This window comes from Crassostrea angulata, chromosome 1 (assembly GCF_025612915.1).
Source record: "Crassostrea angulata isolate pt1a10 chromosome 1, ASM2561291v2, whole genome shotgun sequence".
NCBI lineage: Eukaryota > Metazoa > Mollusca > Bivalvia > Ostreida > Ostreidae > Magallana > Magallana angulata.
In genome coordinates, this window is record NC_069111.1 from 54,634,405 (window position 1) to 54,651,848 (window position 17,444).

The 17,444-nt window shown below is 34.3% G+C and overlaps 1 protein-coding gene across 3 annotated transcripts; it reads left to right on the top strand.

Moving 5' to 3' along the window:
* Window positions 1-7,624: 7,624 nt before the first annotated feature.
* Window positions 7,625-16,313, top strand: LOC128168732 (glycosyltransferase-like domain-containing protein 1). Of its 3 annotated transcripts, none has more exons than XM_052834881.1 (10): window positions 7,625-7,760; window positions 9,156-9,365; window positions 9,504-9,671; window positions 9,774-9,931; window positions 12,318-12,861; window positions 14,255-14,364; window positions 14,606-14,750; window positions 15,225-15,295; window positions 15,941-16,032; window positions 16,220-16,313. In XM_052834881.1, exons 2-10 carry the CDS (start codon window positions 9,163-9,165, stop codon window positions 16,283-16,285), a joined length of 1,557 nt encoding a protein of 518 aa, XP_052690841.1. In that variant the 5' UTR covers window positions 7,625-7,760; window positions 9,156-9,162; the 3' UTR covers window positions 16,286-16,313. The 3 variants fall into 3 exon arrangements, 2 of the variants coding, with proteins under 2 accessions (XP_052690841.1, XP_052690835.1); XM_052834875.1 differs by lacking the exon at window positions 7,625-7,760 and adding an exon at window positions 7,771-7,898; XR_008241447.1 differs by lacking the exons at window positions 7,625-7,760; window positions 15,225-15,295 and adding an exon at window positions 7,771-7,898.
* The last annotated feature ends 1,131 nt before the right edge of the window (window positions 16,314-17,444 follow it).

The following is a 17,444-nucleotide window of genomic DNA, read 5'->3' on the forward strand; positions in this document are numbered from 1 at the left end:
AATGTTCACAAAGTGTAGGATAATCTGCTTGTTAAGTGTTCACAAAGTGTAGGATAATCTGTCATGTAAACTGTTCACAAAGTCTAGGATAATTTGTCTTGTTAAATGTTCACAAAGTCTAGGATAATCTAATATTTGTTATTACTGAATTCTGACTAGCATTTGAAAAAAAAAGAATAATACATTACCCATGTATTTTTAGCTTATTTGAACTGAAAGCTCAAGTGAGCTTTTCTGATCACTTTTTGTCTGGCGTTTGTCTGTCTGTCTGCCTGTAAACTTTTTACTTTGACTTCTTCTCCAGAACCACTGGGCCGATTTCCACCAAATTTGGCACACAGCATCCTTAGCTTAAAAGGATTCAAATTTAATAAAATGAAGGACCACACCCATTTTAAAGGGGGAATACCAAATTAAAACATAATTAATAAATTTGTTTGTAAAATGTATTTTTCAAAATATTTTCCTCTCAAAAAACATTTGGCCAGTAAAGCTGGAATTTTTGTGGAAGCATCCTCAGGTAGTGTAAATTCAAGTTTGTTCAAATCATGATCCCCAGGGGTAGGGAAGGGCTACAATGGAGGGTCGAATTTTTACATAGGAATATATAGATAAAAATTTTCTCTGAGACTGATCAGCCAGAAAAGCTGTAACTTGTGTGGAAGCATCCTCAGGTAGGTTAGATTCAAATTTGTTCAAATCATGATCTCCAGGGGAAGGGTTGGGCTACAATTTGGGGTCAAATTTTTACATAGGAACATATAGAGAAAATCTTGAAAATAATTTTCTTCTCTAAAACTGATCAGCAACATAGGCTGTTACTTGTGTGGAAGCATCCCCAGGTAGAGTAGATTCAAGTTTGTTCAAATCATGATCTCCAGGGGAAGGGTAGGGTCACAATGGGGAGTCAATTTTTTACATACTAAGAATATATAAGGAAAAATCTTTACAAATCTTCTTCTCACAAACTGATTGGGCAGAAAAAGCTGAAACTTGTGTGAAAGCATCCCCGGTTAGGGTAGATTCAAGTTTGATAAAATCATGATCCCCAGGGGTAGGGTGGGGAAATAATGGGGGGGGGCAAATTTTTACATAGGAACATGTAAAGAAAAATCTTGAAAAATCTTCATAAAATAGTCAGAAAAGCTGAAACTTGTGTGGAAGCATCATCAAGTAGGGTAGATTCAAGTTTGTTCAAAGTATGATCAAGACCCAGGGGTAGGGTGGAGCCACAAGAGCGGTCGAATTTTTACACGGAAATATAGAGAGAAAAATCTGTCAAATAGTTTTTTAAAACCATGCATTAGGCCAGGAATGCTGTTACTTGTATGACATCATCCCCAGGTAGTAGTGATTCGTGTTAGTTCAAATCATGATCCCTTGGGGTAGAGTATGACCAGAGTGGAGGATCAAATTTTTACTAAGGAATATAAAGAGAAAAATCTTTCAATTTAAAAAAACCCCACTGTGAAATGACTATAAAACCATCTTGTTACCAAAGGAACTATATGTTTAACATAAGAATATCTTGAGAAAATTTTGATACAGGCATTTTTTAACTACTTGTCCAGATTTTCCAATAGTCCATTAAGCTTATAATATTATAATGTCTTTGTTGCTCAGGTGAGCGATGCGGCACATGGGCCTCTTGTCAATAAAAACAAAACCTAGGCCGAAATCTCTAAAAGTTTTATTCAATAAACAATATAAATGAAGCCAGATTTGCATTAGAGATATCACACAAAATACAATTCCCGTGGCAAAATCTTTACTGGTTACATCATGTAACAAGTTCTAGGCAAGAGTCTCTGCTAGTTATATCAGGCAACAAACTCTATGTCAGATCATCCACAAGTTAAATCAAGCATCAAGCTCTTGATCACAGGCATCTTGTTAAATCTTGCAACAATCTTTATGTCAAAGCCTCCAGTTGATATAAGGAATCATTCTTTGAGTATTATGAGGTGATAATTTTGGTCGGGGCGTGATCAAAACCAATAATGCCCGAAGGGCTTTATGATATATTTAATTAAGCCCAGACCGAAATCATCACCTCATAATATTCAAAGAATGAATCCGTATTACTTATAAATGTATTTATATAATTTTAAGCCATTGTATGATTAAATATTTAAATATCAATAAGGAAACCCCGCTGGCGCCTCAATTTGGCGTCATTTGTATTATGGGTTATAGAGTACAAAATCGATACGTAGTGTTATCACAGGCAAAGACACTGGAACATGTAAATATATATTATTATAAGTCAAAGTCTCCACTTTATATTTATATATAAAATGCAACAATCTCTAGATAAGAGCATCCACCTGTTACAACTTTAACAACAATCTCTAGGTCAGTGTCTCCACTTTTATCATACAACAATCTCTAGGTCAGTGTCTCCACTTGTTATATCATACAACAATCTCTAGGTCAGTGTCTCCACCTGTTATATCATACAACAATCTCTAGATCAGTGTCTCTACGTGTGATACGTTACAACAATCTCTAGGTCAGTGTCTCCACTTGTTATATCATACAACAATCTCTAGGTCAGTGTCTCCACTCGTTATATCATACAACAATCTCTAGGTCAGTGTCTCCACTTGTTATATCATACAACAATCTCTAGGTTAGTGTCTCCACTTGTTATATATCATACAACAATCTCTAGGTCAGTGTCTCCATCTGTTATATCACACAACAATCTCTAGGTCAGAGTCTCCACTTGTTATATCACACAACAATCTCTAGGTCAGAGTCTCCATCTGTTATATCATACAACAATCTCTAGGTCAGTGTCTCCATCTGTTATATCACACAACAATCTCTAGGTCAGTGTCTCCACTTGTTAAATATCACACAACAATCTCTAGGTCAGAGTCTCCACTTGTTATATCACACAACAATCTCTAGGTCAGAGTCTCCACTTGTTATATCACACAACAATCTCTAGGTGAGTGTCTCTTTCTGTTATATCATACAATAATCTCTAGGTCAAAGTCCCCACTTGTAATTATATCATACAACAATCTTTAAGTGTCTCCATCTGTTAAATCATACAACAATCTCTAGGTCAGTGTCTCCACTTGTTAAATATCACACAACAATCTCTAGGTCAGAGTCTCCACTTGTTATATCACACAACAATTTCTAGGTCAGAGTCTCCACTTGCTATATCACACAACAATCTCAAGGTCAGAGTCTCCACTTGTTATATCATAGAACAATTTCTAGGTCAGTGTCTCCACGTGTGATACCATACAACAATCTCTAGGCTAGCGTCTCCACTTGTTTTATCACACAACAATCTCTAGGTCAGAGTCTCCACTTGTTATATATCACACAACAATCTCTAGGTCAGTGTCTCCACTTGTTATATCAAACAACAATCTCTTGGTCAGAGTCTCCACTTGTTATATCATACAACAATCTCTAGGTCAGTGTCTCCACTTGTTATATCATACAACAATCTCTAGGTCAGTGTCTCCACTTATTATATCATACAACAATCTCTAGGTCAGTGTCTCTACGTGTGATACGTTATAACAATCTCTAGGTCAGAGTCTCCACGTGTGATACCATACAACAATCTTTAGGCTAGTGTTTCCACTTATTATATCATACAACAATCTTTAGGTCAGTGTCTCCATCTGTTATACCATACAACAATCTCAAGACTAGTGTCTCCACTTATTATATCATACAACAATCTTTAGGTCCTTGTCTCCACTTATATCATACAACAATCTCTAGGTCAGTGTCTCCACTTTTATCATACAACAATCTCTAGGTCAGTGTCTCCACTTGTTATACCATACAACAATCTCTAGGCTAGTGTTTCCACTTATTATGTCATACAACAATCTCTATGTTAGTGTCTCCACTTGTTATATATCATACAACAATCTTTAGGTCATTGTCTCCACTAATATCATACAACAATCTCTAGGTCATTGTCTCCACTTTTATCATACAACAATCTCTAGGTCAGTGTCTCCACTTGTTATACCATACAACAATCTCTAGGCTAGTGTCTCCACTTATTATATCATACAACAATCTCTAGGTCAGTGTTTCCACTTATATCATACAACAATCTCTAGGTCATTGTCTCCACTTTTATCATACAACAATTTCTAGGTCAGTGTCTCCACTTGTTATACCATACAACAATCTCTAGGCTAGTGTTTCCACTTATTATATCATACAACAATCTCTAGGTTAGTGTCTCCACTTGTTATATATCATACAACAATCTTTAGGTCAGTGTCTCCACTTATATCATACAACAATCTCTAGGTCATTGTCTCCACTTTATCACACAACAATCTCTAGGTCAGTGTCTCCACTTGCTATACCATACAACAATCTCTAGGCTAGTGTCTCCACTTATTATATCATACAACAATCTCTAGGTCAGTGTTTCCACTTATATCATAGAACAATCTCTAGGTCATTGTCTCCACTTTTATCATACAACAATCTCTAGGTCAGTGTCTCCACTTGTTATACCATACAACAATCTCTAGGCTAGTGTCTCCACTTATTATATCATACAACAATCTCTAGGTTAGTGTCTCCACTTGTTATATATCATACAACAATCTTTAGGTCATTGTCTCCACTTATAATATCATACAACAATTTCTAGGTCATTGTCTCCACTTTTATCACACAACAATCTCTAGGTCAGTGTCTCCACTTGTTATACCATACAACAATCTCTAGGCTAGTGTCTCCACTTATTATATCATACAACAATCTCTAGGTCAGTGTCTCCATTTATATATAATACAACAATCTCTAGGTCATTGTCTCCACTTTTATCATACAACAATCTCTTGGTCAGTGTCTCCACTTGTTATACCATACAACAATCTCTAGGCTAGTGTTTCCACTTATTATATCATACAACAATCTCTAGGTTAGTGTCTCCATCTGTTATACCATACAACAATCTCTAGGCCAGTGTCTCCACTTTTATCATACAACAATCTCTAGGTCAGTGTCTCCACTTGTTATACCATACAACAATCTCTAGGCTAGTGTCTCCACTTATTATATCATACAACAATCTTTAGGTCATTGTCTCCACTTATATCATACAACAATCTCTAGGTCAGAGTCTCCACTTGTTATATCATACAACAATCTCTAGGTCAGAGTCTCCACTTGTTGAATATCATACAACAATCTCTAGGTCAGAGTCTCCACTTGTTATTTCATACAACAATCTCTAGGTCAGTGTCTCCACTTATTATACAACAATCTCTAGGTCAGTGTCTCTACGTGTGATACGTTACAACAATCTTTAGGTCAGTGTCTCCACTTGTTATATATCATACAACAATCTCTAGGTCAGAGTCTCCACTTGTTAAATATCATACAACAATCTCTAGGTCAGAGTCTCCACTTGTTATATCATACAACAATCTCTAGGTCAGTGTCTCCACTTATTATATCATACAACAATCTCTAGGTCAGTGTCTCTACGTGTGATACGTTACAACAATCTTTAGGTCAGTGTCTCCACTTGTTATATATCATACAACAATCTCTAGGTCAGTGTCTCCACTTATTATATCATACAACAATCTCTAGGTCAGTGTCTCTACGTGTGATACGTTACAACAATCTCTAGGTCAGTGTCTCCACTTATATCATACAACAATCTAGGTCATTGTCTCCACTTTTATCATACAACAATCTCTAGGTCAGTGTCTCCACTTGTTATATCATACAACAATCTCTAGGCTAGTGTCTCCACTTATTATATCATACAACAATCTCTAGGTCAGAGTCTCCACTTGTTATATCATACAACAATCTCTAGGTCAGTGTCTCCACTTGTTATATCATACAACAATCTCTAGGCTAGTGTCTCCACTTATTATATCATACAACAATCTCTAGGTCAGTGTCTCCACTTGTTATATCATACAACAATTTCTAGGTTAGTGTTTCCACTTATTATATCATACAACAATCTCTAGGTCAGTGTCTCCACTTGGTATATATCATACAACAATCTCTAGGTCAAAGCCTTCACGAGTTTAATCATGCAACAAACTAACTCCAAGTCAGACTCTTAGTACTAGAGTTGTGTCATGCAATATACAATTCTTAATTAAATACTGCTATGTATATACTATACAACAAATCATCTCGAAGCCAGAATATGTACTAGTTATAATATGCAATATCAACTTTTATTGTTGTATATGCGCAACATCTACTGTACGAATTTCGAGGTGAAATCCGACTGGAATATACATGTGGATTTTGGCGTCATTTGGGCAAGTTCAAATTCTAATGGCGCAAAATGACATGAAAATTGACACAGACGTTAGATCTAGAACTTGTAGTGGGAGTAAAATCCTCTACATGATTGGTCATTTAATAAGTGCATTAGGGTAATTTCAGTTTGAATTCATTCAAGATGGCGGGAGATTGATTTAAGAAATTCATAATGGCTTATGTCCTTACTGCGTTATACCATTGAAAACAAGACTTATTTTAAGACGGTTTTCTGTTCTTATTTTTTTGGGGCAGATTTTGAAGAAATTTAAATTAGTTAAAGTAGATTCAGTTTGCATTTTTGACATACATTGAAACAGTTTTTTGACAAAAATTAATGTAAAATTTGATATTTCAAACACAACACAAAGATATTTTATAAGAGCTCTACTATATTACTTTTGCAATTTGCAAGCCGGAAAATCTTCCTTTGGATTGTGAATGTCAAATCTTAGGAACTGGAGGTTGGAAAAATATTTTAAAATATGATGCAAAAAAAGCTAGCGAAATTAAGAATTTATCAATCCAAGTCTTTAAAAAAATCAGTCCGTTGGTTACTTTTAAACGATTCTTTGAAAACTGTTGGTTTTCGATGAAATATATAGTCAAAAGAAAAATATTGACATACTTTTTGTTCCTGGGTGTATGTGCTGGCATGTCTCAGTAATAATTCAAACCTAATTAAGTAAAGTAAATGAAATAAGATATACATGTACATGCAATTGCATGAACTATTATAGTTTTAGGTGTAGTTGGGCGCACTGGTATTCCAGGCATGTTGCGCCAAAATTTCTTCATTTGGAAAATATATTATAAAGACATCTTGAGTCGACTTTCATACAGCTTTAAACATAAGCATACATGTTTTTGTGTCTAATGTAACCTACTCTTTATCAGAGGTATGTTATTTATGTCTTTGTCTTCATGCAAGTTTATAAAATAACATTTTTTTTCGGACATACATTTAAAATACTCACATGTATATAAGACAAAAAAGCTAATTTTAAATGTCCTATATGATACTGAGTATGCAGATAAGGAATAGTAAAGACTATGTTTATGGGGAAGAATTAATCTCGGCGAGATTCGTCGATACTGAAAATTTGACTGACGTCTCATCGGGGTACCTCTCTTCGCTTCCGTCGGTCAACTTTTAGTTTTTTCAGTCTCGACGAATCTTGCTGAGGGATTGGGAAAGAATGTATTTCGGACTCATGATTTTTATATATTCGTGATTTTTTGTATATTCGTGATTTAAATATATTATAAAATATCATAATCATATCATAATCATATATCATAAAATGACAGGAAGGGGGTCCGGGCGGTTTTCACAAACGTTTTCCCAGTCGTGACTGTAAATAGTTCGGAAATTCATTTGTCACGAAGATGGCGCTTTTGGTTTTTTCTTTAATTCAAATATTGAACTTCCTGCGTGAAAATGTAGTAGCAACAAAAAGGTATCGTCATAATCGTGAAAAGTGTAGTGTGTAGATTGATTGCCAAGTTTTAAACTTAGATATTTGTCAGTGTATATGTTCTACACATTCTATGCAAGTTCCAATTATGGTCGTGCATGAAGCTGTCTTTAATCAAAGGTGAAAGGGATTATTTAATATTTTCTAATTAGTACACATCAGAGATATTAATGCCTCTGGTCCACATGCATTCATAAAAAAATGTTCCCATTATGATATCTTTGAGGAGCAATAAAACAATCAGTGCGAGTAAATGTGGTTATGATGGCAAAGGAATAAGGTTTCTTGGAGATGTTTGTTTCCATATTTAATTTATTGGTAAATTCCAAAGGCTATAGTCTGTCCCAAGTTATTGCTTCCATCAATTTTTGATGATTTTTAATAAAAATACACAAACCTGTGAAAGAAATACAATTGAAATCGATGAAAGGGAATATATCCATGATATCTTCATTTAACAATTATCCCTTTTCACTCATAAAATTTCACAGGAATGAAACCAATTTTCTTACGGAGATTTATAATGGGATATGTTTACATCTTTTCTCCATTCGGAAGTACTCGGGATACCTCGCGCAATTTTTTAACGTTATCATCCGGGCTTATTAATGGCTGATGCAATGCAAAATCTCCGTAGACTTTCAATTTTGAGATGTGTATTGAAACCTGAAGCAGAAGAGGGGGCGTTTCAAAACAGGTAATCTGGACATTTTTCATATTAGTGGATGAACATAGTTTGAGCACAAAGGTATTTACTATTATTGAAATATCAGGCAAAAAGTGGTGGAAGCAAAACCTCGGGACAGAGTGTAGAAACTATAGTCTGTCCCAATTATTGCTTCCATCACTTTTTGGTGATTTTTAATAAAAATACACATACCTGTGAAAGAACTACAGTTGAAATCGATGAAATGGAAAATGTTCAAGATATCTTCATTGACAAATTATCCCATTTCTCTCATAAAAGTTTACTGGAACGAAAACAAATTTCTTACGGAGATTTAAATGGGAACTGTTTACATCTTTTCTCCATTTGAAAGTACTCAGGACACTTCGCGCAATTTTTCAACGTTATCATCCGGGCTTCTTAATGGCTGATGCAGTGCAAAATCTCTGTAGACTTTCAATTTTGGGATGTGTAATGAAACCTGAAGCGGTAAAGGGGGCGTTTCAAAACAGATAATCTGGACATTTTTCATATTAGTGGATAAACGTAGTTTGAGCACAAAGGTATTTATTATTATCGAAATATCAAGTGAAAAGTGGTGGAAGTAAAAACTCGGGACAGAGTATAAGATGTAGTATGTTTAAAAAGATTACATGTACGGTATTTCAAATGTAGAAATAAAGTTTGTGAAAAACTAAATTACCTTGCAGCTGAATAATGAGTTCAAGTTCCTCATGTGAAGCACAGAACCTCCTGATTGAACCATTTTATGGTGGGTCCCACAAACAGTTGATTGACCTGATTCAAAAAGAAATCCCAGAATGCCACCTAGTAACCATGACAGCCAAAAAGTGGCACTGGAGATCAAGAGTTTCGGCACTTTATCTGGCACAAAATATTCCATTTTGTACAAAGTACAAGTAAGATATTCCATGTTTATTTCGATATTCTAAAGTTTGCAATACATATTCATTTGGATTATACATTGAAGTAAAAGATAGTCTGTACATTGTATACCTACAATTATTTAGAGGGTTAGCTTTGTGGTGAATTTACAGCGTACTGTTCTGCAGCAGTGTTTTGAATCTAGCAGAGCTGGTTGCTCTACGCCCGGACCTGGCTTCCCTGAAGAAAATTATATATTTTCATGAAAACCAGCTGGTGTATCCAGTGAGAGAGAAGAAGGACAGAGATATTCAACATGGCTACAACCAAATTCTGTCATGGTAGGTGTGTTCTGGTTGGTACATTTATAAGACTTGATCATCTGTTACTGTTACTCAATACCTGAGTTTATAAATGAAACAGCCCTGACTTTATATCCCAAGTTTGGTGGCAGACATGGTTGTATTCAACTCTCACTACAACTTGGATTCTTTTCTGTCATCAATTGGCAAATTCCTTCACGTAATTCCGGACTACAGGCCCAAGAACATTGCCGACCAGATCAAACCAAAATGTCAGGTTATCTACTTCCCTCTGTCTGGTGAGTTCTGTCAGTGTACTTAACAGGGCGGAATAGTCATGGTGATTGTTTAACTATTTCAGTCTCTGTAAGAAGAGCTCTGTATAAAGTTGTAGTAAAGTTTATATATTGTTTACAAAAAATAATCATATTTAAAGACTTGAAGGAGATCAGATCGATAATTCATTGACCACCATCCTCTTTAAAGTTCTGGAAATTTTTTTTTAAGTTCACTAATTGACAACAACTTTTAAACAGCTATAAACTAATGCAAATTGACCCTGTGATCTGAATAATCAGTAGTGACTGATAAAGGCTTGTGTATTTGAAAAGCTGCAATCTATGACATTATTGTGTGTTCATGAAGTTGGTCTGACAAGTATTAAGTGATCGCTATCAGATGATGAAATCAAAAATGAATGATAAGTTTGTCAGAGTTTTCTCCCTTGGACTTACAATGCAGTCATGATTTTTAAATATACCTACAGAAAATATCAAAGAAACAATTCAAATTTAGGCATCGGAACTGAATGTCACATGCCGATTTCTACATCATAAAAGCCTACTATTCTCTATTTCTTTATTGGGAGGTGCAGATTATAATATGGAACCAGAATATTTACCCCTCTTAAATTTTGACATTGGCAAGAAATTGTCTTTTTCTAGATGTAGGGTTTGTGATATAACAACCAAAGATCTCCAAAAAGGGGTGTAATACATATATAAATTGTCTATTATACCCTTGAGGTTAGTATTACGCAGGTAGAGTTATGGCACCAAGTCAAAACAGTATAATTTTGATAAGAAACATTTATTACATAATATTGTATCAAATGATTTCAATATATTTTATTACAATAATGTACAAAAGGATTGGGCACAAATTCTTAAAACTTAATTGAATTAATATGACTTTTAAAAATCCTTTTTAATTACATGTTGAAAGCTGCTTTAGATAGCTTTGGAATCTACATTGAAATATTTGACAATGTGCTATTATGTATATTCCAAAAATGTTTAAATTGTGTATGAGCAACAAAATCCATAAACATGTCTTTACAAAAATTATTAAAAATCATTTTTAAAGGTTTTGACAATGTATAAAACATGCAAGCCATGTTATTGAAATGAGCCCTCTTAGGAGGGAAATAAAGAATGAATGAAACTTAGATTCAGTGTAAATTGCTGAAAAACTTACTTTTTGAACAAAATTTTTTTGTAAAATTTTAAACACGCCCACACCATACCCCCCATCTGAACGTGGTAAAATCCCATTCTTTCTACCTTTGCCCCTACAGGTTTTTATTCTAACCATAATTGTATCATAGTCTGTATCATGTGATTTTTAGAAAAAACCAATAGATAATTAAGTCTCCCAAATGAAGTTTGGAGACTTATTGTGTTTGTCCAGTCCTTAAATTCTTCTTTTTTCTTAACGTGTACTTGTTCATCATGTTTCTCAAAGACCGAAAAATGGAATAAATTAAAACTCTAGGATATGATAGGCCTGCATATCTAGTTGGCATCCTGATTTGATTTTTTTCATTAAGTGTCTTAGTGAAGTTTGGAGATTAGTTTGTTTGTCCACTTCTTCTTCTTCTTCTTCTTAATCTTCTTCTTCTTCTTCTTAATCCTGAACTTGTCCTAACTGGTTTGAGTTCTTTTTATTTGGCGTTGACCAACCACATTTTTGGGGGGTCAAAGGGGTGTTGGGTCTAACATAGAATCGTAAGGAAAAATCATAGACTGTATTGTAAATGGTTAAAACTTGGAAACAATCAGAGATGATAACATAGGGTCCTCAGAATCATATATTGCCTGTTATAGGCAGTATTTGGGGTATATTAGATCTGGCCCTCTGGGGTCATTGGAAATGAACAATATCAAAAAATGACCTCTAAACCAAATAAATTCTTATGCCTTGTGTCATGGTGCATCAAATGGAATGTGGGTCATGATCCCCAGGGGTGATCTTGACCCCCTTAGAACAGGAAATGACCAAATATCTTGAAAACATTTTTAAGATCCCCACCCCTAAACCAGATATATCTTGTTCCTTGTGTCAAGGTGCATCGAATTGTATGTAGATCATAAGCCCTGTGGTTGGTCCTGACCCCCAAGAATGGTTGAGATTCCCACCCCTAAACCACTGTACTAGTATATTTTTGTTCCTTGGGCCATGTAGGTTCACCTGATATATAGTCAATCAATGTACAGTAGTGTTGAACTGTCCTGGTAAGAAAATTAACCCCTGTGCATAAATATTATGACTTAAAAATTTTGGGGGATATTGATTTCTTCATAGGTACCAAAAAGGTACAGCAATAGGCAATTGTAATAATTTGGAATCTACATTTAATATGTAAAAACGTTATCACTCATATTTAATAACATAAAAATCTTTCAGATCAGGTCTCACTTGTAACACAGAGATTATCAGCCAATCAAACTTTAGACTCAGAAACATCGTCCAATCAAGTTGTATCTTCAGAGAGCTTATCTTCCAGTCAAACAAAAGACACAGAAACATCATTGTCCAACCAGATTGAATCATCAGGGAGATTATCATCCAATCAAACAGTAGACACAGAAACATCATTGTCCAATCAGATTGAGTCATCAGGGAGATTATCATCCAATCAAACATCAGACTTGGAAACATCATTGTCCAATGAAATTAAATCATCTGAGAGATTATCATCCAATCAAACTGAAGACTCAGAAACAACATTTACCTATGGCTGTGAGGATTGTGAATCCAAGAGTTCCAATAAACAATCATACTATCAAAATCAATCAAATCAGAATTCAAGTTCACAATCAAACAAGCATATTAGACTCTCATGTGAACAAATGCAAGTTGTACAAGAAAATTGTATGCAGGAAAATACTTCGGTCCTCCACTCCGACCAGAAAACCAGACCCCTTCATATTGTGTGGGCTCATAGATGGTAAATATCTTGACAACCATGTTGTTAAATATACTGTGGAATCATTTAAATTTGTAGGAAGCAATTTTTGTGGATTGCTGGGGACCTAATTTTGTGTTTTTTCTTGTACCAACATAAGGAAATATGACTTTATAACCCAATTGATTAATTGGTGAAGGATGTTAATTAATAACCCACAAATTCCACAAAAATTGAACCACCGTGAAATTGTATGATTCCATAGTACATGTACCATGTACAATTATACAACTGAGGTATTTTTAGCTCACCTGAACTGAAGGTTCAGGTGAGCTGTACTGATCTGAGTGATCGCCTGTTGACTATCAACTGTTGACTATCATCTGTCTGTCTGTCCTTCATCCATCTCTCTGTCTGTCTGTCTGTAGACTTTTCACATTTTTGACTTCTTTTCTACAACCTTTGGGCTAAATTTAACCAAACTTGATACAAAGCATCCTTATGGGAATGGGGTTATAAATTTTTTGAATAAAGGGCAAAACCCTTTTTAGAAAAGTGATACAAGGTCACTGTTTTAGAAGCGAGATAGTTACAAAACAGTGAAAATAGGGTGTGTGTCTTAAAAAATGTTTTTCGAAATACCAATGGTTACACCAAAGATTTATGTATAGTGAAGATTTTAAATTGTTAAAATAGTTACCCCTGGACCAATATTGGGCCCAAGAGGGGTTCTTAGTTCAACATAGAAATATTTAAGGAAATATTTTAAAATCTTTTTCTAAAGATCTACATTGCTACAGTTTGTGGAATAACAATGCAATCAACTTCAAATAGTGCAGATTCTGAAAAAAACATCAGACTACTGACCAATACGGGGGTCCCAAGAGGGGTTCAAAGTTTAACATAGAAGTATATAGGGAAAATGTTTAAAAATCTTCTCAAGAAATACAATGCTATGTTTAGTTGCTATGTTTAGTTATTTTACTGTAAGAATCCTCATATCTTCATATCCTCAGATCAAAGTCACAGTGACCTTGTTTCCCTTTTTATTATATATTTAAAGAGTTTCACATTAAATATCAAACATTTCGAAATGGAATGATACAAGAATTATCGTTCAGGTGAGCGATGTGAGCCTATTGTTTTATTTAATTTTTATCTGAGATTTTTTTGGCAATTATGCTAGGAAATTAAACTCCGGTGCTTTTTTTGTCCATGGCAATACCACTGGGCTAAAAGATGGAAATTCGTGATCTCACTAGCTATTTATACATGTATCTACTATACTTTCTTCTGATCTACAAAATCTTAAAAAGTGGATCATTGTCTCTGAATAAGCAAAATTTTAACTCCTGTTTTTTTCTGAAAAAAAATTAATGTACTTAAAATGAGGAGGCATTGTTACTAAGTGTGGTAAACAACCTATTGATTTCAGGGAACACGACAAGGGTCCAGAGCTGTTTTTCGAGGTTGTTATCCACTTACACAGAGAGGGATGTCAATTCTATCTCTCTGTCCTTGGGGAGCAGTTCACAGATTATCTAGGTAAATCACAAACACACAAACAAATCCGGCTATCCATTTCACAGCAACAATGGCACAATGTTCATTGATGGTGTCAGGTGAAATAAAAGTTCAAGGCATCCACCTCAAAAAACAAGAGAACACATTTTGTATTACATTTTCATGAATACTATTCCATCGTACGAAGAATGATTTGCGTCTTTTTGAAATCGTACGATGTCTTGTTGATTATGGTCACGTAGTACACTTTGTTTTTGTACAGAGGTATTTGAGAACTCCAGAGCCACTCTGCAGGATCACATTCTACATTGGGGCTACCTGCCCAGTAAAGCCCAGTTCCTGAAAGTCTTGGAGAGCGCTGATGTAGCTGTATCTACTGCTCTTCATGAATTTTTTGGAGTTTCTATGTAAGTTGGGAGGTTATGCTTTTTGTACATGATCCCTAATATTCCAAAAATGGGGCATTGTTAGTTGGACAATGGATCGTAGGTTGTTAAACCTAAAATGTCTTACACAGACAATGTGTGCTATGACAAGTGGAAGACCCTCTTTATTATTTTATGTCAAAAGGTCACCAAGGTCATTGATATAGTTACCCATTGTCCAATCAGAAGGGTATCTTGTGAGCAATGTGATTTTCATTCATTAAACTTCACACCAAGGCTAGTGGTGATAATAAAATGACCTCCATTTAATTATTTTAGACAAGAGAAATGAGGTTTATTGAGAAATCTATGTCAGATTGTGTATGTAGTGACCTATTCATGTTTTACACTCTACTTGTTTGTGTAAGTACATCTCTCTTTGTATTGATACTATTGGATTCTCCACACACTGACAGGTTTTGTTCTTGGTGATGTGTACAATTGTTGTTGACATAGGTTAGAGGCGGTCAGCTGTGGATGCTACCCCCTCTGTCCAAACCGTCTAGTCTACCCAGAAATATACCCAAGTAAGTCAAAGCCAACCACAATCTCTCAATAAGGAGCTATATGCTGTCCTTAAGGAGACCAATTTTAGTTTTCATTGTGCAAGTTTTTGCACATTCTAGTAAACTACAATGTATTTATACCTTTTATGATTTTTTTTCAAAAGCATTTTATATTGTGTACAATAAAACAAAATACAGAGAAAAATATTTAGATATTTAAAGGAAAATTTTATCTTTTAAACAATTTTTTGTTGTTTGGTAGACAAGCATTGCAACTGGGCTGACATTCTGATAAAATGAAGCTTTGTAGGAGAATGTTATAAAAATAACAGAAGAGAAAATATAAAAACCATATGCCTTTGAAATTTTATACACAGAATAATGATATCCTTAAAAATCTTAAAAATTATGATAATTTAATTTTAAATTTTATACCATATATATGCTGTAAATGATACATTGTACATTTTTCTTTTTAAAGGATATTTCCACAAATTATGCTTGAAAAAAAATAAAGCATATAAGAAGATAGATTCAGTCAATATCTGTATAAAGGGAATATCTTTAATATTTAATGAATATTCACAATGTAAATTATTCCAGTTAATTTTAAATAGGAATAAAAAAGGAATGAAAAAGAATTAAGTTTGTTTTTTTTTATTTCAGAGCAATACTTATACAACACAAGTAACCAGTTGTTCAAGACGCTGAGAAGATTTTGCAGACACCCTGAAGTTCCTCGACAACATGCTGTTCAGGTTTGTGTGTGTTAAACAAACCCTCCCAGCCTGACTTGCCCATATTTGTCACATTGACATACATAGCTCGACCTTGACATACATAGCTCAACCTTGACATAAATAAGTAATCATAGATGGCAACTGTTTGAATGATGTAACAACACAGACTGATGTAAATAAATATATTGATTTTCAAAATTTTTAGATTGATGTTTCTAAGTTTTCCTGGGAAAAGAGAAGATCTGATTTCAAGACACTGTTTGGTTTTTAAATTTTAAAATAAATTATAAAGAAGCTCAGAGAGTGTAAACTTTGAATTGTTTTATGTTAAGAAAAAATGCTGGTAATGAATAGATGAGAACTCAAAAGTGCAGGAATGTCTAGGATTTTACTTGTTTATATAACAACAGAATGTAGAAAGAGGTCTACCGGTATTAATCAAATATTTAAAAATACAATGCATTCTAAACATGTCTATCTATTTGAAGACAAAACACATATTAGTCAGATGGTAATATTAGAAGCTGTGTTTGAACAGGCTCCCTGTAAGTTTGCGCATCACCTGTACTTTACATAACTGGTACACAAGCACCAGAGTCTAGTCTCAGATCTAGACTATCATAGGATGCCTTGTCTTATGGTATGGTCACCTGGGTTAAGGTGGAATAACACACCTGGAAAAAGTCACTAAAATTAACAGGAAATTTTTTGATAATGAAAGATATAATGATAAATAAACTATGCAAATGTCAAATAAGCAAAAAATTTGCAGTTTGGGGATAGAAAATGAATATCTAAAATAATTATTCCAGTAAGTAACAACAAAAGCTCCTACGGGATTCGAACTCGGGATATACTGATCACAAGACCGACACTTTATCCACTCGGCTATGGAGTAAGATATATGCTTCATTCCATAAAATCCTTTTAATAAAAAGAAATCATTGTGTTGTTTCGATCAGCGGTCAGCCATTTTGTGATGATGTGTTATTCCACCTTAAAATTGCAATAAAATCAATTCACTATGAAGGGATAAAACGGTAAATAGAATGTCCATCTGACCTCTGTGATGAAACAGTTGTTTTTAAAACATAATTTACAAAACTTTAATTTTATTCCTGCCTGCATATCTAATGAACTCCATTCTATTTATTTTCATTTTGTTTGCTTAACCTGCCACTGCATACAGAAGGAGATCCTATTTCACAAATTGCACCCAAAAAAACATTCAAACTGCAAACATACATTGTACATGTATGACTATCATCCATCATCTATGAAAGCCCAAATCTTATTTTAGGGTTTTGCTATTTACTTTTTTTTCCAGATTTGAAAAGTATTAATAATGAATAAGTTTAAAATAAAAACTTTATATACACAGAATATTTCAATCGTACTTTTCTCAATCTTTTTTTGCCATCAATTAGTGC

Excerpts from the sequence above, each read along its gene's own strand:
- LOC128168732 (XM_052834881.1), top strand. The coding sequence starts at position 9,163 with ATGAGTTCAAGTTCCTCATGTGAAGCACAGAACCTCCTGATTGAACCA. Across the intron at positions 14,365-14,605 it reads GCAGTTCACAGATTATCTAG|AGGTATTTGAGAACTCCAGA; the intron begins GTAAATCACAAA and ends GTTTTTGTACAG. Across the intron at positions 16,033-16,219 it reads CTCGACAACATGCTGTTCAG|ATTGATGTTTCTAAGTTTTC; the intron begins GTTTGTGTGTGT and ends CAAAATTTTTAG.